This window comes from Lampetra fluviatilis, chromosome 18 (assembly GCF_964198595.1).
Source record: "Lampetra fluviatilis chromosome 18, kcLamFluv1.1, whole genome shotgun sequence".
Lineage (NCBI taxonomy): Eukaryota > Metazoa > Chordata > Hyperoartia > Petromyzontiformes > Petromyzontidae > Lampetra > Lampetra fluviatilis.
In genome coordinates this window covers 2,577,004-2,598,130 of record NC_136292.1, presented here as the reverse complement: position 1 = coordinate 2,598,130, position 21,127 = coordinate 2,577,004, and the positions used below count along the sequence as shown (strand labels likewise).

Here is a 21,127-nt window from a genome sequence, read left to right as displayed (position 1 = left end):
GGGATCGCAAAAGAGCGGGAAATCCTAGGCTCAGGATTGGTCGAGAGACCAAGGCGGTCGGGACGGGGGCGCCTAGCCTTTGATGTGAATAGTTTAAAAGAAAACGCAGGGGCAGTAGGGAACTCTCTTCTTCTGGAGTTTGGACACGGGGTCAGCGACGAAGGAGTCATCGGGCGAGCCGCTAGATTGTCTGCAGGACGATCTGAGCGCCGCAAGGTCACCAAGGACTACAGACGGTATCGTGTTGCGCGCCTTACAACACCTCAGAGCGGAGGGTAGGATCCGTAGGAGAGGGTTAGTTCGGGGTAAGGACGAGTAGGAAAGCGGTTTAGCAGAGAGCGCAGCATAGAATAGGGCTACACGGCACCAGAGTGTGGGTTAGAAGCGCCTTGCTGTCCCGCACACACACACGGGTGGCTCGGTTGGTTAGCAAGGGCTAATAAAATCTCGAGCGTAGTAACAAAACCGTGTTGTTGGGTGTTTTTGGAACGTGGTATTAGCGTGCACTGCATTCGCGAGTGTGTGGTCGTTGTACGCATAAAGGCCGTGGTCTCTGTACGATTGTGCGGGTACGGAGGTGTGTGCGTTAACGCCCGGGGAGAGCACTTTTGGTGTGTTGGCGTGACTACGCAGCCGTGTGAGAGGAGAATCGTCCTTGTACGATATTTGTGTTGACGTGCACGCGCGAGTGGGGGAGGGGACGAGTCGTCGTGTCGGCGTGTGCCCCGCTTGCGTGCGCTCGTTACTTGCGTAAGCTCTCGGCGTGCGTAATCGGCGTGCCCAAGGTGCGCGATCGTAACGTGGGCGGCCAGCGCGGCGCAGAGCGGCGCAGGAGTGGGTATCGCGTGTGGAGCTGTATGCGTGTGTGCGCGCACGTTCACGACGTGTGTAACACAGGTGCGCGATCCTAACGTGAGTGGTCAGGGTCGGGTGAGTGCCGTGCAGAGCTGTGTGTGGGTGTGCGCGTGCGTGGTTATCCATGCCTGCTACGCGGACCCGCGGTGGAGGGGAACCCTCGGGTGACGGCTCCCACACCCTGGGTGAGGAGCCTAGCGGCGGTTCGCTTAGCAGCGGGGGGGCGATTGATGATGTTAGTCCGGCCGTTAGTATGATCGAGGGAGGGATCTCGGGGGCTAGCGACCCCCACAAATTGGTGTCGGAAGCGGTACGGACCCCCGCGTTACCTCACGCTAAAATAAGACTGATATTTACCGGCCGGGGGGCCCCTTCGTGGAAGGCATTCGCCCGCAATCTCTTAGGGGCCAAGGAAATTAATGGATGGACGGACGCGCAGGCAGTACGTCAACTTAATATGAATCTTGATGGGCGGGCAGCCGATTTTGTAGAAGCGTTACCCGCGAGCGCACAGACACAGCTAGAGGAGCTGATGCGCCGACTCGATCAGCGTTTTGGCACGCGTGACGAGGAGGAAGCAAAATCGGCCTTAGAGGCGCGCCGTCGCCAACCTGGCGAAGATCTCCGTGATTACGCCGAGGATGTGCGCGAGTTAACAAAGATCGCACGCCCGGGGTACGCAACTGAGGTTATTGAGGAACTGGCTGCCGAGAAAATCCAGCGGTACCTGTCTCGCACGGCGTGGTGGCAGCCAGACATGAGCTGCCCACGTCTTCCCTTTAACACCCTTGTCGAGCGCGCACGTAAGTGTGAAAGAATTCACAGCGAACGCGCGCAGCTCCGGGGGCTGGGACGAGAGCGCGCCATTGCGAGCCTGCTCTCGGAAGACGAGGAGGAGGAACAGGAGCTCGCGAGGACGGTAAGGGGCCGGGAAAGAGAACCTCCAGTGTCCCGCGAGACAACCCCGGGATGGGTTGCCGGTATACAAACGGGTATAAAGGATGTCTCCGGCCAGGTAACCCAGGTAGGTGACAGGGTAACCCAGGTAGGTGACAGGGTAACCCAAGTAGACAACAAGGTAACCCAAGTACGGGCACACATGACTGCGCTGGAGACAATGGTAGAGACGGTCCAGGCCGAGGTAGGAGGATTAACTGGGAGGATAGCCCGACTAGAAGCAGAGTATGAGCAACAGCGCACGGGGGGAGGAGGGAGTGGGCAGAAAGTTCGCCACAGAGCCGCCACTCCTCCCAGGACGTGTTATGTGTGCGACCGTCGAGGGCATCTCATGAGGGACTGCCCTCAGCGCGCCCGTGCGAGGCCGATGCATAGGTCAAACACTAAGCCCCCCCTAGAGAGGGGACCACCAGGGGATGAAATCGACGTGGACCCGACCCAAACCAGCTGTAATAATAATGGCGAGCGAGTGATCCATAAACAGGTTACAACGACAACACCCAAGGGCGCATGGACCTCGGGCGATTGGCTGCGGGAGCTGGTGGCAGGGATAACGGGAGCCACGTCGCTGGTGGAAGGCCAGGTGAACGGGCAGCGCACCCGGATCCTGTTGGACACGGGCGCCGTGGCCTCTCTCATGAGCGCCGCGCACTGCAGCATGCTCGGGGTGGACGTGGGCTGCCTGCAGGCCCCGGATCGCGCGCTGCACACGGCAAGCGGAGCCGGGATGGGGTTGCTGGGGAAGGTCTCCCTCGAGGTCCGTCTAGGAAACCAGGTGTGCACACAGGAATTCTACGTTTCGAGTGTGTTGTGCCACGAGTGCATTGCAGGAACGGACCTCCTGGAAAAGTTGGGACTTAACGTACAGCCCCGGCAACGATGCGCTACGGTGGAGGGCAGCGGGGAGCGGATTCCGTTCCTAGGACAGGAGCCGAATCGCCCACGCTTCACACCCGTGGCCGCTACGCTGGTGTCGGCCGTCACCATCGGGCCTCTCGCCGAGATGCTGGTGCCAGTGGCAACCCTCTCCACCGACCCAACCCACCGACCATCGGGCGAGGTAATGCTGACTCCTCACCCGGAGTTGGCATCGCGATACGGGGTGGTAGGGTCAGCCACACTGGTAAACGCAGATGGGGGCCGGCTGTTTATACGTGTGTTTAACCCACACAGTACCCCGGCAATGATACGACGACGCACCCCGGTAGCCACCGTACACCCCCTGCACGCTCGCCACTCGAACGACTCGGTGTTCGCACTCTGGGCGGAGGACCCTGGCCGCCCCGAGGACAGCCAGGATCTGGCCTGGCGAGTCGGCCCGACCCCCCGAGCCGAGATTGTTCCCCTGCAGGATGCGCTACATGTGCCTTGGGCAGCCTTACCTAAGGGGGAGGCCGATCAGCTGCGCGGGATATTGCGGGAGTACGCCGACGTGTTCAGTGAGCACGATTCGGACGTGGGCCGGACCGACCTGGTCAAGCACCAAATTGACACAGGTGCAGCCCGACCCATCAAACTCCCCGCATACCGAGTGGGCGCGCCTGAACGGACCCAGATCAAAGAGGCAGTCACGGATATGCTACGCGATAACATAATCCAGCCCTCCGCGAGCCCTTGGTCTGCCCCGGTGGTACTGGTAACGAAAAAGGACGGATCGACTCGGTTCTGCGTTGATTACCGAAAATTGAACGCAGTCACCCTCGGCGACGCTTTTCCCATCCCACGCATCGACGACACCTTCGACAGTCTCGCAGGAGCGCGGTATTTTTCCACCCTCGATCTGGCGTCCGGTTACTGGCAGGTGGAGATGACGGAGGAGGATCGGCCAAAAACAGCATTCACCACCCCGATGGGCCTGTTTGAGTTTCGAGTGTTGCCGTTCGGACTCACTAACGCGCCCGCGACGTTCCAGCGGTTGATGGAGTTGGTGATGCGGGGCTTGCAGTGGGAACAGTGCCTGATTTACCTGGACGACGTAATAGTGTTCAGTAGGTCGCTGTCCGAACACTGGTCCAGGCTGCGGGAAGTATTCCAGCGACTGCGAGCAGCCCATCTCAAGCTCAAGCCACGTAAGTGTTACATTGCGCAACGCGAGGTGGGGTACCTCGGACACCGAGTCAGCGAGGCAGGGGTGAGCACCGATCCCGAGAAGGTGCGTGCCGTAGTGGATTGGCCGCGGCCGAGGAACCTGACGGAGATCAGGTCATTCTTGGGACTCGCCACTTATTACCGTCGATTTGTAAAGGGATTCAGTGAGATTGCACGCCCCCTCACCCAACTCACCTCCCCTAAGAACCCCTATCAGTGGTCGGAGGCCTGCCAGACGGCTTTCACCACACTCAAAGACCACCTCACCCACACCCCCACCTTGGCTTTCCCAGATTTCACCACCGATTTTATTTTGGACACTGACGCCTGCAGCAGTGGGCTGGGCGCGGTGCTGTCGCAAGTGCAGGGTGGGACGGAGCGGGTCATCGCGTACGCCAGTCGGACCCTGAGCGGGGCCGAACTGAACTATTGTGTAACCCGTCAGGAACTGTATGCTGTAATTTTCGCGTGTAAACAGTTCCGACCGTACTTGTACGGCAGGAAATGTCGTGTGCGCACCGATCATTATGCACTGCAGTTCCTCCTTACATTCAAGGAACCGCGGGGGCAGATGGCTCGATGGCTGGCGCAGCTGCAGGAGTACAACCTGCAGATCGAGTACCGAGCGGGGCGGACACACGCGAACGCGGACGCCTTGTCAAGACGGCCCGCGGTGCGCGCTGAGACGAGGGAGGGAGACGCCTGCCCGTGCTTCACGGGGGGACGCTGCCGCCAGGCAGCAGAACCCAAGGAGCGCGCGGAAACTAAACTCCCCCCCCCGAGAGAGAGTGCAGTGTGCGCCACAGAGACCCTCGCAGGTGGCACTGAGGATCCCGTCGACCGCCCGGCAAGCGCGGGACCCGCGGCTCGGGACCCGATCGGACGGACCCAGGAGGACGTCGGCTGTGCCTTCCCGGGCCTAAACGACGAGCAGCTGAGACAGACCCAGCAGCGAGATCCGGATCTGGCGGCAGTGGAGGCGGCACTGCGGGAGGAAAAGAGCGCCCTACCAGGACCCTGGAGCGGTTTGTATGCCCGGTTGTGTGTACAGAACGGAGTGGTACGGGAGTTAACCGAGGCCGGCCAGCCGGGGTGTATCTGTGTTCCTGCCCAGGTGCGACCCCAGCTGCTACGACTGGTACACGACCACCCGCTCGGGGGCCATGATGGGGAACGGCGCACCCGGGAGACTCTGCGTCGCCAGTATCTCTGGCCTAAATTGGCGCAAGATGTGGCCGCCTGGGTGCAGGGCTGCCGGGCCTGTCAGCAGTGTGGGCAAAAGCCGGCGAGGTACCAGGTACCCCTGAGGCCGTTCCGAGTCAGTCGGACGAATCAGTTGGTCGGAATCGACCTGCAAGGGCCCTTTCCACGATCCCACCGGGGCAACCGATATATTCTTGTAGCGGTGGAGTACTTCACCCGCTACCCCGTGGCGGTGGCTATCCCGGATAAAACAGCCCTCGTAGTGGCCCGGGCCTTCGTGGAAAACTACGTACTTAAGTGCGGGATCCCCGAACGAGTCATTACCGACCAGGGTAGTGAATTCGAGGCCGAACTATTCCAGGCGCTGTGCCGAGAGTTCGGGATCCAGAAGGACCGAACCACGGCATATCACCCCCAGGCGAACGGGATGGTAGAGAGGATGAACCAGACTCTGGCCGGGAAGCTTAAACGCATGGCGGCCGCGAATCAACAGGACTGGGACGAACACCTCCCCTATGCCCTGTTCGCCTACACCACCGCCGTTCACACATCTACAGGACAGACCCCGTTCCTAATGATGTTTGGTCGCGAGTCTCGCCTGCCCGCAGATCTGCTGTTCGGTGTCCCTCCGCCGCAACGGGAGGAAGGGAGCCACCCCGTGGAGCACTTGCTGGAGACCCTGCGAGGGGCCAGGGGCCGAGCCTACCCGCACGGAGAGGCCGCGCACCAGCGGCAAGAGCAGGGCGCCCGACCCCGTATGGAGCCCCCCTTCTACACTGCGGGCTCCGAGGTGTGGCTGTACACTCCCCGCGTCGGTGCCGGACAGGTGGGGAAGCTGACCACCTACTGGCGAGGACCCTGGATTGTGAGACGGCAGATCTCACCATGGACGGTGCTGATTCAGGGAGGAGAGAGGGGCCGGGAGATGGTGGTCAACATCCGCCGACTGAAGCCGTGGCGAGCAGCCCCCGAGGGGGGGAGCCCCGCCGTCCAAGTACCCCGAAACCCCGGGGTCCCCCTACCCCCCGTGCCCGGGGGCCTCGCGCAGTATATGGGCCCCACGGAGCCCCGGGCTCCGAGGGGCCCCGGGCGGGGCCGGGGGCGACGAGGACGGCGACCCTTAAACCCCACCGCCTCTGAGTTTGTTCCCCAGCCCGCAGGTGCCAGAGACCGAGGGGAGCCGTTGGAATGGAGGAGGAGACCACCGCCGGAGCCCCAGGAGACGGAGCCGCCACCCCCGAGGCCAGCCACAAGGGCCGGGCGAATCCCGCGGACCCCGCGGCGATACCTCGTGGGGGCAACCCAGGCGAGGTGCTCCAGTCAACCCGGGACGGGGACTGGCACCCCGGGGGGCTATGTGGTGCCACAGCGACGGGGCCGCTCGGCCGAGCCAGGGAGCCGCCCGGCTTCCACCGCCGCACTGCCCCCCATCACCCCCCCCACATAAACACGCACCCGCACCCACGTAGGGCCTCGTGGTCGGGTCACCTACCCTGAGTTTTCACCCGAGGGCCCCCTAGGGGGGTTACCCCACGGTTTCTCAGGGCCAGGGAATTGGACAGGACCCTTCCCAGGCCAAGTAACACTGCGGCGCCGTGGGCGGATTTGAGATCGCACGACCACGGCGAGCTCAGAGAGCCCCGCAGTTAGAAACGCATACAAACACAAACACGGGTCAGCAAGGCAGATAGCTGGGATCAGGAACCGGGACGACTGATTGGTCGAAAGTTCAAAGGCCGGCGGGATCGCAAAAGAGCGGGAAATCCTAGGCTCAGGATTGGTCGAGAGACCAAGGCGGTCGGGACGGGGGCGCCTAGCCTTTGATGTGAATAGTTTAAAAGAAAACGCAGGGGCAGTAGGGAACTCTCTTCTTCTGGAGTTTGGACACGGGGTCAGCGACGAAGGAGTCATCGGGCGAGCCGCTAGATTGTCTGCAGGACGATCTGAGCGCCGCAAGGTCACCAAGGACTACAGACGGTATCGTGTTGCGCGCCTTACAACACCTCAGAGCGGAGGGTAGGATCCGTAGGAGAGGGTTAGTTCGGGGTAAGGACGAGTAGGAAAGCGGTTTAGCAGAGAGCGCAGCATAGAATAGGGCTACACGGCACCAGAGTGTGGGTTAGAAGCGCCTTGCTGTCCCGCACACACACACGGGTGGCTCGGTTGGTTAGCAAGGGCTAATAAAATCTCGAGCGTAGTAACAAAACCGTGTTGTTGGGTGTTTTTGGAACGTGGTATTAGCGTGCACTGCATTCGCGAGTGTGTGGTCGTTGTACGCATAAAGGCCGTGGTCTCTGTACGATTGTGCGGGTACGGAGGTGTGTGCGTTAACGCCCGGGGAGAGCACTTTTGGTGTGTTGGCGTGACTACGCAGCCGTGTGAGAGGAGAATCGTCCTTGTACGATATTTGTGTTGACGTGCACGCGCGAGTGGGGGAGGGGACGAGTCGTCGTGTCGGCGTGTGCCCCGCTTGCGTGCGCTCGTTACTTGCGTAAGCTCTCGGCGTGCGTAATCGGCGTGCCCAAGGTGCGCGATCGTAACGTGGGCGGCCAGCGCGGCGCAGAGCGGCGCAGGAGTGGGTATCGCGTGTGGAGCTGTATGCGTGTGTGCGCGCACGTTCACGACGTGTGTAACACAGGTGCGCGATCCTAACGTGAGTGGTCAGGGTCGGGTGAGTGCCGTGCAGAGCTGTGTGTGGGTGTGCGCGTGCGTGGTTATCCATGCCTGCTACGCGGACCCGCGGTGGAGGGGAACCCTCGGGTGACGGCTCCCACACCCTGGGTGAGGAGCCTAGCGGCGGTTCGCTTAGCAGCGGGGGGGCGATTGATGATGTTAGTCCGGCCGTTAGTATGATCGAGGGAGGGATCTCGGGGGCTAGCGACCCCCACAAGGCACAGGCGAAGCTTTTCACGTGCACTCGTCGATTGAACTCGTGTCGACACAGTTAATTTGACGCGAAAAATAAATAGCAATCTCCACCGACTCACGGGAGAAAACAACTTAATGCGACTCGTTATGTCGACACGGCCTTTGGGTGGACATAACTCGTGTTGGCACACCTGAGTCGACAAAAATATCGCTCATGTGAAAAGGCCCACTGTTGTGTTTGGCAGGGTGAGGGCCAATGTCTGATTAGGGATGGGTGCAGGGAAGACGATACCGAGGGCACCTATTTTTCTCTCTGACTTTCCATCTATTTTTGTTGCCTTGATCCATGGACAGAGAGGGACAATAATGTACCCACAGAAGGCAAAAGAAAGCAGAATAAGATAGCGGAAGAGATGGTAGCGAGACAAAATCAATGAGATGCAAGACCACTGAATAGTGATGGGGGAAACTCAGGAAAGGAAGAAAGGGAAGAGAATTGGGGAGGCCTTTGGCCAGCAGTGGGAAGTTACAAGCTGACAACGAAAACAGGGAAGTGTCTTCTGCGTAAAGTGTGTGTGTGTCAAAGTGTACAGGGTGTAGGGTCACCCCCGAGTTAAATGGAGCCTTTCTGCCCACTCCTCTCACTCTGCCCACTCTCTGTACAGCTGAATCGGTCTTCGTTTGACTGATAACACTGTGTGACAACAACATAATTGTGCCTGGGTAGTCTTATTTACTAATTGCTTATGCCTCAAAAGTACAGAAAATGGTTATTATTCCCCACAAACGTTGCTTTTGTGACCAGGACAGTGATATTTTGAAATGTACCTATTTTCAATGAGTAAACGTGTGCATTTGTGTCTTTTGTTCACATAAAGTCCTGGTCACAAAAGCAAAGTTTGTGGGGAATCATATCCATTTTCTATACTTTTTAGGCACAAGCAATGAAAAATATATAACACTTAGTACCCAGGAACAAAAATTTTTACGTAGTGTAATCCAATGAAGCCTCACCAAAGCGAAACCACATCCAGACTCACACGAAAACCGGTCAGATGACTCACCACTCGTGTTGGAATCCCTCCATTTCGCCTGCTACGAAAGAAAATGTCTTGGCCGGTTATTCTGTGCGACAGAACCGATAGCTGCCTTCGGCAATTCTGATGCAATGTGAGTAATATATTTATATTTTGATTGCCAATCATAGTTTTGTTGTATCTTTTAATCCGTTTAAAGCTACCCCCTGTCCGTATGTATTTTAAATGTATATGCTGTAATATATGCAGGAAGCGGTTGCATTGTGCGACGTTTACTAACCGAGTTACGATTCTCGGCTGTGGCTGACATCAATGGAAAAGGAAGTTTCATCATACTTCAGCCACGCTGCAGAAGTCTGATTAAACAACGTCCTTGCCCGACATGGCATGGGAAGGCCTTCTATCAGCAGCGGAAATTACAAAAGGGGCTGACAATTATTCCTATTCTTTCAATTGTTATCATCAGGTGGCGAGAAAGTCGAATCCGCCTGATCACATTGCATTATGCTCGCGGTATAAAGAATGCGGGGCACACCCAGTGGTGACTCGCTCCAGTAAATACATAACGTGGGGTGATGGGAATACATTGACTACGGTGAATACATTCGGCTAGTAGCCGTGTAAAAGGCACCGATTCACCAACGTCTTCCGTTGGTTATTCAAGTCTTGCGTTGGTCTTTTTTGTATCATAACGTTTTATTGAATGAATGCATTATCACACCCCAAGTAGCTAGAATGCCACTAAAATACATATACAGTAGGATCGTATACTGTGTGTCTGTATTTAAATGGCTCATCTGAAAAGTTAACTGCGATTAGCCAAAAATACTTGTTTCAAGAATGTTGTAATACTATATGTTTTTTTTATTGGAAACTAAAATGTAACTATTTGCCTGCCAACTCTCAAGACACTAACAGTGTGCAGTATTATGCATCAGGTCGTCTTAAAGTAGGCGAGAAGTTTCAACATATGGAAGTTTAGCTCCCAAAGAAATCACACGTTAATGCCCTGAAATCCACGCTACTGGTTCTCATTCCTCCCTCTGTACTGTGACTACCTCTTTGACCCAGTGCATTTTGCAGTGCAGCAAAGGGTCGCCTGTTTGAGAACATTTTTTTACGAATATAATCCAGCTTTGGTGCGAAACAGCTGATTTATTCTCCTTGAATAACACACACAGCCACATGGCAATTATTATTTAATTATTTTCTTTAGTTTTTGTTTTTTTCATCTAGCATTAGCTGGCGTTATTCATTAAGCCCTTTGCTTCCTGAAGTCTCAACATGGCAGCTTATGTAGGTGCACATCACAGAAACTTTGCAAATTATCTGCCCCATAAATTTATAAACCCAGATCTCCATTTAAAATAAGACTGCTAGTCTCGTTGCATTGTTAATAATACAAATTATATATATTATTTACCTGGTTATAAATAACTATCTACATTACTAAACGTGCAAAAGGCGCATGACATATCTTCAATGTTACTACAGCAAAGAACACGATGTATATTTCATCTTTGTTAATTCAAATAAATAATTTGGAGCACGGATTAATTTCAGCCAGCTCTGTCAAAGTCAGCAACCCAGAAAATATTTCTGTACCTGACACACCACATCCAGGAGACCTCTCGCCGTGGCTGTGGCTATTAAGTCACATGCCACCTCCAATCTGCCAATGACCTGGAACATATTCCGTGAGTAATTAAACCCGAGTTTGGAGGATGGTGATTCATAATTACATGGCACTGATGTACAAAGGAAGTAAGACTCGGTCCATATCCCAAGTCGTAACCGATGGGAGGCTTTGCCTCATTTCTAGCGGCGTTAGCCCCATACCCTATGGGAGGCAACTTACTTGGTTCACTGATGATGGGGGGAGTAAATACACCTGTTGGTGTTCAACAGAAGACTTGAAGCAAAATGGAATTTCAAGATGACCCCGATCTACGAGTTAAACCAATCCACAGCCTTTTTGCGCTGGCAAAAAAATCATCGAAACATTTAGGTTTTGAGATTCTTAAAATTATATAATCATAGACTTGCAGTGAATCAGTGGCAAAGGTGGTTTGCATACTGTCCTTTGAACTCAGCAACCTGAGTTTGATTCTGGCCAAATCACATCCACGAGAGTGATATCTCAACTGGTCCGTTGGCCAACTCGTGTTGCTCGACACGGCGTGGTGAAACATCCCCACATGAACCACAGCACGTGGAGAGTGGACTGACGTGGGATTTCAAATGAAAGATGACGTATGGAGTGTAGGCTTGGGCACATTTGTGCAAAATTTAAGCCTACTAGCCCATCTGTGACATTCGAATTTACATCAGTCACAATTTGTCTTCATGTATTAGGTGTGAAAAGTGGGTTTCATTTTACGCGTGCGTTAGAAATTGGGCTAAACGCACAGGGAAAAAAAGAGTCAGCACTGTGAAACTCTGACATATGTAGGTCAGTTACAGACACCTTGAAATCGTGAACGCTGCAAACTAACCGCTTTACCACGTGCGATGGGAAATTTCGTGGTTCAAATGATTGCGCATCTATTTTTAAAACAACAAAAAAACTGCCAATTCCATTTCGAGAGTGGAAAGCCGAACACTGCCAACTGCATTGTTAGCGCGGCTCAAAACAGCCACGGTGCAAAGACAGGCGGAGCGAGAATGCGGTCGGCGCTTGCCTGTCCAGGCCTCAGCTGCGGGAAAGGCTCTCCCGGGCTACGGGATGTGGTTCGCTGCCGAAACACCACTCAGGGAGGGAAAGAAGAATGTGAGGAGGAGGAGGAGGGGGGGCAGAATGGGATAGAGGTGGGGGTGGGGGTCTGTTGAAAGCATGCCAAGAATTTGGGAGCAAAGCCAGCGTTTGGTGCAATAGGGCGGCACGCACGCTGCTCACAAACGTCGGTGCCTCCTGCAAGCGGTCAAGCACAAGCAAACAGCGTGACCTCCACACTCCCCACTCCCCACTCCCCCCCAGTGTTCCTTCTCCCTGTGCCGCCTCGCCACCCGTGAACTCACTGGCCCATTACCTGCCTGCGTACTTGCCGCCCTCGTGATGTAAGCCATACGCCAATTATTGTGTGAAGTTAGACATCTTGCGAAGTGCAGCAACGCTGGGAGGAATATGGGGGATTTCTCATACAATACTTAACAAGCATATTCTCGATGATTTTCATAGTTTGATTCTTAGTAGTGTACATTGTTTAGCAAAAGAAAGTAATTTTCGTAATGTCCATCAATGTCTGCCACGTGGTAATGAAAATTTCAAATATTACAAATGTCACGTTGCATGATTGTGAGAGATGGCTTGTGAGAGCATTCCTCCAGTGACTGATGATGATGACTAGGTCATGAAAATATTACCACTTTTCAATTACAAGCATGTTGTTGAAAGGCCTCTTTTAACAGCTATTACACTCCATCAGAAGTATCATAGAGCATTTGTGAAGTTACCGACAGTGACGTTTCCATACTTCCGATGACACCATTTGAGTGCTGTGAACACTTGTCACCCAATTCAGATCATCATAGACCAACCTATTGCAGCATTAATCAATTAATTAACTGTTAAAACACATTAAGCACAAGAAAGATAAAAAAGCATATACAAGCGTTATGAGTTTGATTAATGTATTAGCAACACCAATGTGACGCTTGAAATTAATTGTTGCAAATTTTACATTTATTTCAGCCGGGTTTAATGTATATATGTGAGCGCATGTAATTGGAAACTGGCTGCGGGAGAGCATCATCTTCCCAGGAAATTAACGTTCTGGCTTGGAAATAGTGTAACTTCACATCAGCGGCCCAGCATCACTCAGGGAAAGTGGGAATCTGGACGCCTGCCAGGACTTTTCAACGGCAAGGGCACTCGCAGTTGATGCACCTCGACGGCCGTGTATCAGTTGTGGGATTCTTAGAAGTCTTAACTTCAAACCAAAATATGTCCTCCCCACTGGGATGGGTTACCTTACGTGGGGAGTGAAACGACGATGAAGCGTTGCCATTGTGGAGGGCAGGATATAAAAAAAAGTGCGCAAACGCAAACCGCTGCTTCATTGTTAAATATTCCGGGGTAAGTTTGACCGCAATGTGCTATGAGATGAATACACAAAGTGAGAATAGGGATGGGCAGACAATAATAGTAATATTTTGTCCATAGAATATTTTGCATTTCTCAAAATTGCGTGTGACTTGCCCCATGTCAAATATGTTCCTTAAGTCGTCCATTGTGTAGAAAATATCCAGCCCTTGTCAATCCACGGCTCGATCATATGGCCTCCCCCATGCTGTCAGTCACAGGAATTGCTGGACCATACTTCACCATGCTGGTCAGCATGGGCTGGTGAAGTTGTGATTGTCTAATGTATCTACCTGTGTAAATTCCATTGCCGGCCCCAGCTTCAGGCTGGATACACTGTGACAAAGAGCTTCATAGCTCATCGGGTTCTTCCAGCTCAAATCAAATGTCTGTGTCTAAGAGGGGGTCCCAGGACCGTCTCATCTATCACTCTCCCCAGTTAGCCATGGACGGGAAACACACTCAGGTATCCAGGGCACTGGGTTGGCTAGGATATGTTAACTACCTCTCCTGGTATACAAGAGGTTGTGGGTTCGATCTCGACCCTGACGCCTGCTGTATATTTGTAGTTTGAGTGTTCTCCCCGTGGTTGCGTGGATTTTTCTCCGGGTCCTCAGGTTTTTCCCTCAACATTTAGAAACATGTATTTAGCATATTGGTATGTATGCTATACATTCCCACATGATAAGGCACTCAGTTCGGATGCCATTTGTGGCCAGCTCGCTTCTAAAAAAGAGATATATAGATCAGTGGGCCTTACCTGCCAAAATAAAAAATATATAGTTTAGTTGAGTTTAAAAAGCAGCATACTTACCGCTGAGCTCAGCATTCCCCCTCACGTATTTATTTAACAATTTACGATTCCAAAAAAAAAACCTCAGCACTTATTAATAGGGTGGCATTTCAGGCACTGTAGATGTGCAACTGATTTAGAGATGTAGAGTTGACTGATAAACTGGGGACCATGGTGTTAAGTATGATCTCGAAATCTAAGTCAATATATCTCTGCACTCTAATGGCCATCTAAAGAAGGGCTACTACCTGAAATGTCAACCAACTACATCAGATTTTTTGTTTCAGTTTGCGATTACATTATCTGCTGTGTAGGAGCTGGATCGATACTATAAGAGATGACTATGGCTTGTGAATGTCGACATCAAGTAGGGGATAGACCATGGCTGACAATGATGCTTTTGTAGCGATGCCATGGCAGCCCCTTAATGTTTGTACGTTTTATTATTATTATTCGTGTATTCAGGTGCCACCGTTCTCATTGGAAGCACTTTGGTAAACGTATTTTAACTTTGGAAACCATTGGCGATTTAAACTGCATCAGCAACCTTTGTGGGACATGGTATTCCGGGCCCTAAAGAATGTGGATTAAATCAGAACTGGCAGTGAATTGTAATGTTGTCTGGAATTTGCGCTCAGAGCTTGTGGCCAACAGTAAGTTTTTGCCTCTCATTCTATCCCCAACAAATTAGATTTAAGTTATTTTCGATTGTATTATACCATATTTATCATTCCTACCAACACAGTGTTAAACTGAATATAGAAATAAAAATAATTACAATTCACAGCCCATTGTAAATCCACTGCCGGATGATGGTATCCACAAACGGTGTCAGCCAATGGGGATTTGCTCAGCCAAAATTCACCAGACTGGTGAGTGCAGAGGTTGGTGTGAAGGGGATTGCCCAGGACCAGCTCAGAAATCATTCGCCAGTGATGTTGACCGTGGCCAAGACACACAATGTCAGATGGTCACGGTGCAATGTGTGTACCACTACCACTCCATCCTGAACACGTCTGAGTATGATGGAAAACAACTGCATCCCCAGTGCTTCTAATTAAAATCACAGTAGCATTCATTGCAAGCCAATTTCTCAACTGATGTGGGGGGGGGGATCTGAAGACAGGTTCAAAAAGTTGACAACCCCTAGCTGCCAAAGAGTCCAAGTGCATGAAATTAGGCCAAAGGTACATTCAGTGCGCTAAAGAATTCCCTTTAAGGAACATTTTAGCTTTGCAACTGGGATTTGTCAAACAACTACCTGATCGTTTTACAAGCTGTGAGCTCAAATATTGAGAAATGCGGGTGAATAGTTTATTGGCGAAAACTGTTGTGTTTTATTAAGTGCACCCTGTCTAGAACATCTCGTGAGGTTCGGTGACATTTTAAACCAACTCCACTTCACTGCTCTCTCGCATACTCTCCCACCTGTTTTCTGCAGGTATATACACACTTACTTAGCATGACCTCCCATTAGGCTAATACAAATAAACAGCCACACAAAGCATCATCATTATCATCATCATAACCATTCATAGCCCTTTGCCCATCCACTGCCGGATGGAGACTTCCCCACGCTGTGTCAGTCATCGTGGTAGTTTCACCATACTTCACCATACTTCACCATACTTCACCACACTGGTAACTGTGGATTGGTGAAAATGGAGTTGGCAAACCAGGACCGGTGCAGATATCAACATCCACTGATGTTAGTCGTGGGCAGGAATTAAACTCGGGTGTTGCCTGGTTCCTAGCATAATGCACCAGCCACAGAGCAACTACTCTATCACCTTCCACAAATGACCCATAATATGGTAAGTTCATGGTCTCCTACTTGCGCAGTGGGAATATACTCATGAGACTGGTCTCATGAGTATGATATCAGTTCTCACGAGATCACGTACGTTAATAGATATGCTTGGTAAACTGAAAATGTGATTTTCGAATTGCATAAGCGACTACCAGTTTATCTGGATCCATGTAGTCATGTCGTGGCGTCTGTCTGTTTCTCAGGCCACGAGTGGAGGCGGAGTGAGCAATGCGTATCTGGTACGGTGTGCAGATTTGAACTGCGCTCATTTGTAAAAATTAACCTGCTCTGGCTTGCACTCACAAACACCGCGGGGGGTTCCCACATTTCGTAGACCACAGTTGACAAGCACTGCCCCCCAGACAGCAATCCAGAGCAGCTCAGACTGCCACTGCTCTCAAAGGACACTTGGCAGCACTTTTGTCTAAGCCACGATAAGAAATAAACCTACGAGTTGGCGCTTCTGTACTTAAGATGTTCCAAGCTCGATAACGACATCGGTGCATCAGGTTGCTCAAAACAAACACAACGAATTGTTAATACGAACAATGCTACCACAGTGTTTTGTGTGTGGGTGGCACAATTTGGGCGAAACTGAAAAACACCCTCCCCCAATAAAAGATAGAGCAAAACAAAACGTGGATTCAACAAAAGTAAATCGCCTTCAGTTCTGCATCTTCATGTATTGGTCTATTATCCATAATGCTACACAACATCACATCATCAGTTTTTTTTGTAATAGACTTGGCATGAGATAAACCAACTTTGAAGTCCCCACCAGAGAAAACTTTGGCCTTGAATAAACACAAGGACAGTAAATGTAGGAGTAAAATCATATTTAGTCTTTTTTCTCTCCCAGTGATGTTACAATTCTCCTCTTGGCCTAATCTCATGACACGATAGAAGTTCCATTCAGAACTCTGCAGCGAGCACGGCATCACTCCATGCTCGGGGACAGCCCCGGGTAGGTGACATAACAGAACTGCTTATCAAGCTATTTTATTTCGGCATCTTCAAACTGAAAATATTTAACCTCAGAGTTCGTATACGCCACATTAAGCGACAATTTATCATTTATGATGGATTTTTCATGCGACCACTGGTAACTGGGCTCAGGTCATCAACTCGCTACATTTGAGAATCTGAATTCATCACGGGTGGCTGATATCTGGATTAGATGCCAGGACCTGAATGGTGCCAACCCGGCCATCCAGTCACCTCCATGAGCCATTTATTTAATCAAACCACAACTGCCAATTTTACAGTACGCCAATAAAGATGAAGCATTCCTGGTGTCTGAAAGGAACGGTTGCTGTGCTTAAGTTTCTAATTGTAACGTCGTGATAATCTATACAGGCTCCAGGCAATACATTGTGAGCAATATGATGGTACCACTGATAAGCCAGGGCCTTTGAACATTGCGATTGTGGTTTCAAAGTTCAAACGTTGACACCCACCCAAGGCCCTGCTACATTCTTCAAGGGCCTGCAACATTCTTAAATTAGCAGGCACATGCTAAAGTATGTGCGTAGCATGACATCCGCATGAGTATTTCAGTATGTTAATGGGACAAAGTGCCTGACATGTTGCATTTATACGTAGGCTTTCACAACCAATATCATGATTCATAATTTGTTCATTTGGGGTGGATCGTGTCGGTATAATGTCAGTTATTTCATCTATAACTTTCTGCCACTCGACAGAGCCAATAAAATCAAGTTGTCACGTGGACAAATGTACCCAATGAGTTGGTTTTTCAGCAAACCGGAATGTTGAAAAGCAAGCAATATGTGGCTAATTTTATTAAGTAGTCAAACTTTTTGACAATCTTGTAAAATACCTGAAAACCCACATCAAATGGTGTATTGCCCCACGTGACAGCTTGATTTGATTGGCTCTGTCGTGGGGGGGGGTGAGAGTTATCATAAACCATTGACATTATACACGCCACGATCTAACCCTAAATAAATCAACGATGAATGGTATGGGGATTTCCAAACAAATAAGAGCATGTGTTTTCTTCAGATGTGTAGATGCACCGACGGCAGTGCATGAGCTTAGATGTGTATGAGATCTTTCCATGTGTGTGCAATGTACACTAGCAGCTGCATGCATGTGCAGTGACGTATAAGGCCATGCGTGCCGAAGGTGCTTCTAGGCAGGTGTATATTCACACATGTGAATCCTGACGCGTGGAGTAATGTCCATGTGCGTGCATACAGGTTATTGAGTGCATGCAAAGGTGTAAGCATCGGTGCACACATGTGTGTAAAGGTGTGTCAGTGGGTGTGTCAGTGCATTGCACGTGGTGGTGCACACAGGTGTGTAAAGGTGTGTCTGTGTGCGTATTTGCGTCTGCAGTTTTGTCCAGGTGCACGGTGCGTGGAGGTGCATAGAGGCTGCATGTCAAGGTGTGCCAAGATGGGTCGATTCGCATGCAGGTGTGATCAGCACCTGTAGACAGTGCCTACAGGTGGTGTGCGTGTGCATTGTGTGTGTGCGTGCGTGTCCCGTGCTCTAAACATCGGTCAAGTCAACGTTATGTTTGCTTAGACACGTGGTGCATTTCTGGCACAATATCTGCCCCTCAAAGCGCCATCATATTTAAACAATAATCAGCAGCTCGGAGACAAGGGGGTGGCCGCGCGTGGTGCTGGCCACCCACCTGTGTGCCCCAAATGTCTGTCAAAGGCTATAGGGGAGATGGAGAGGGTTGTGTATGGATCTGTGGCTTTGTGTCCCCAGGTGTGAGTGGAATGGTCGTGTAATAATCAGCACCTGGGAGACAAGGGGGTGGCCGGGCGTGGTGCTGGCCACCCGTGTGCCCCAACAGTCTGTCAAAAGCGACACAGGGGGGAGGGGGGGGGTTGGTGTGTGTGGGGGGAGGTTTGTGAATCGTCGTCACGTCGTGTTCGCCAGGTGCGAGTGGCGCAGGTCGTATCACCCTACCCTGGCAGTAGCCCGGCTCGAAGCCGAACACGGCGCTCGGGGTGGCGGGCGCCACGCAGCGCAGCCCGCCGTCGCACGTGCCGTGCAGCGCGAACGTCCCGCCGCACGTCTCGCCGGCTTGCCGAGCGCACACGAGGCAGCAGCGGCACACGTCGAGAACGGCGCTGCCGCGGCAACCTCGAGGCTCGACGCAGCTCGCCCGGTTGCAGACGCACGTCAGCGCCGCCGTGCTGCGCGGGCCCTCGGACGCGAGCAGCAGCAGCTGCAGCAGGCAGCAGCAGCAGTACCAGGAGGAGGACGAGAGGGATGAGTGGGAGGCAGCCCGGTTGCGCGATTGAGTTGCCATTTGGTTGGCGGAGGATGTATTCGATCCTCGGTTCTCGTTGCTCAAGCCCGCAGAGTTCGCGGCGTTCCACGAAGCTCGTGCTTTGGCGGCTTCTCGGCGAATGGGAATCCCGTCTGGAAGTGGCGCGCAGAGATCGCAGCGGGCTGACGAAGAGTCGCCGTCACGCGCAGACACGGCGGTGTTGTGCCACGCGCGATAAGCGAGAGAGACAATAGGGCGGAGAGAAACAATAGGTTGGCGAGTCGAGACAATAGCGTGTCACGTGTAGTGGCAGTACTGGATCAAGGGAGACTGCACGTGGCACGTGCAGTGCTGCGCGCGCGTGCGTTCGAGTGTGTCAAACACAGGGTGCGAAGGGAGAATGGCGATAGAAGTCGTAGATTGATGTGTCGAGAGTGAATAGCGTGTCACGTGCAGTGACAATATTGGTTGTGCCGAGCACGGAGAGAGGACAAAAGATAGACAGTGAAGACGAGAGAGCTTTCACGTGCCGAAGCAAGCCCCCAAAGAAGTCACATGAGCGACAATAGCGTCGTTAATTCTGCAATGGTTCAATACCGTATGTGTACAGAAAAGGCGTATCAGCGCTCTCGGCTGATAAAACTCACCACTCTTTTTTTTCTCGCCTAGATTTTGTTTCTGGGCTTCGAAATCAATTCGTGTATGAAGTCGCCTGTGTTTTCAGCTCCCCCGCCCGCCCGCCCCGAGCCGAACAGCTGCAGCAAGGAGGAGGAGGAGATGATGAGAGGCTCAGATGAGCAAGGAGGAGCAGGAGGTGACGACGTTTACGGAGCTCTGCATGCAAGCCACGCACGGACGAGCTGAGCGGCAGCAGCAGCAGCAGCGCACGCAATGCCCCTGGCTGCCCTGGCTTTTTTACTTGGTCGCCGCCGCTGCTTCAAGGAACCCGACTAAGCAGGTCTGGGAAGTTTTCAAACCTTCCCCCCACCCACCCTTTATCCCTATGAACCACCACGCATTACCACAACCACTTGCGACTTCTAACCACCACGACCACAACTACCCTACCACCTCCTCCGTCTCTTCCTCTTCAAGCCGCTTAACTTTTTCTGACAGGCGTAACCACCTCCTCGCTCCTAGAATAATTCCGCCCACCTACCCACCCACCCCATACATGCACTCACCCACCCACCCACTCACCCACCCACTCACCCACCCACCCACGGTTAGCACCCACCCAGCCAGCCAAGCCCAAAGCTCACTTTCGTGGCCCAACCTCGCCTCTTCACTCCCCGCTTGTCCCACCGCTCCTCCCGCCCGCCCTCCCTCCCTGCCTTTCATGGAGTGCGTGCAGACTTGCCCCTCTGATTGGGCACGGTTTGAGACGGGCTTGCTGCAGCGGAGAGAGGGAGGTGGAGGAGGGGGGTCGGAACGGGAAGGAGGGAGGGAGGGGGGAGGCGGGGAGCGGCAGCAGGAGGAAGAAAGAGAAGGAGGGGAAAATGGACAGCCGTGTTTCCAAACAGTCGCCGTTGTAACATCCGAGATGGAGTTACCCGTGCTCTAGTTTGCTCTAGTTACAGCCGAAACGTGCGTGTAAGACGGTTTCATTACAGCAGAGCCCCTGAGCCCGCTTTGTATTTAAGCGACCGGTCATCGCTGCCGCTGGAGTCGTCAGTGGCGCGTCTCGGCTCCACACCGCTCATCGCATCTTACCGTGGGACACCAAAACAATCATTGTCGCGCATGACAATGCTTCGGCCTTCATCGTATTTGCAACACACGGCATGATGCATTCACCGTGTCATCATCAGCAGCAGCAGCCGCAGCCATGATCATTCTGCTGCTGGATTAAGACTCTGGAATGTAGTCGCCTTTCACTCATGGTGTTGCGATGCAATAATCCAACTCGCGCCCTGAGATGATTCACGCTCTATGTAATCTTTTCATATCGTCTATCTGATACCGTTTCTGATCGTTGATTTTATTTCTGCTGGCTGTGTTAACTCACTTTGTTGGTGAACCTCTGTCTAAGTTACGTTATTTTACTTTCACATTTCATGAAATGTCTTACAATTGTATTATTACCGTATCTGAACCTTGTAACCCGGGTCCTGTTTGAAAGAAAAAAGACTTCTCGACTCGGTAGGATGTCACCTGGTACACTAATGAAGTATATTTG

General features: G+C 52.2%; 1 protein-coding gene across 2 annotated transcripts in view; it reads right to left on the bottom strand.

Annotated features, from left to right (window-relative positions):
* Positions 1-20,304, bottom strand: part of LOC144937089 (cysteine-rich motor neuron 1 protein-like) — a 79,589-nt gene extending 59,285 nt beyond the window's left edge. Inside the window, exons 1-2 of one of the 2 annotated variants that reach the window (XM_078864340.1) lie at positions 20,211-20,304; positions 18,642-19,100 (exon numbers count right to left, since the gene is read on the bottom strand). In XM_078864340.1, coding sequence (XP_078720466.1) covers positions 18,642-19,100; positions 20,211-20,289 — 538 coding nt within the window. In that variant the 5' untranslated portion in view covers positions 20,290-20,304. Of the gene's footprint in view, positions 1-18,641; positions 19,101-19,595; positions 20,108-20,210 lie in introns of those variants that run through there. The other variant, XM_078864341.1, reaches the window with a different exon arrangement.
* Between the last annotated feature and the right edge of the window lie 823 nt (positions 20,305-21,127).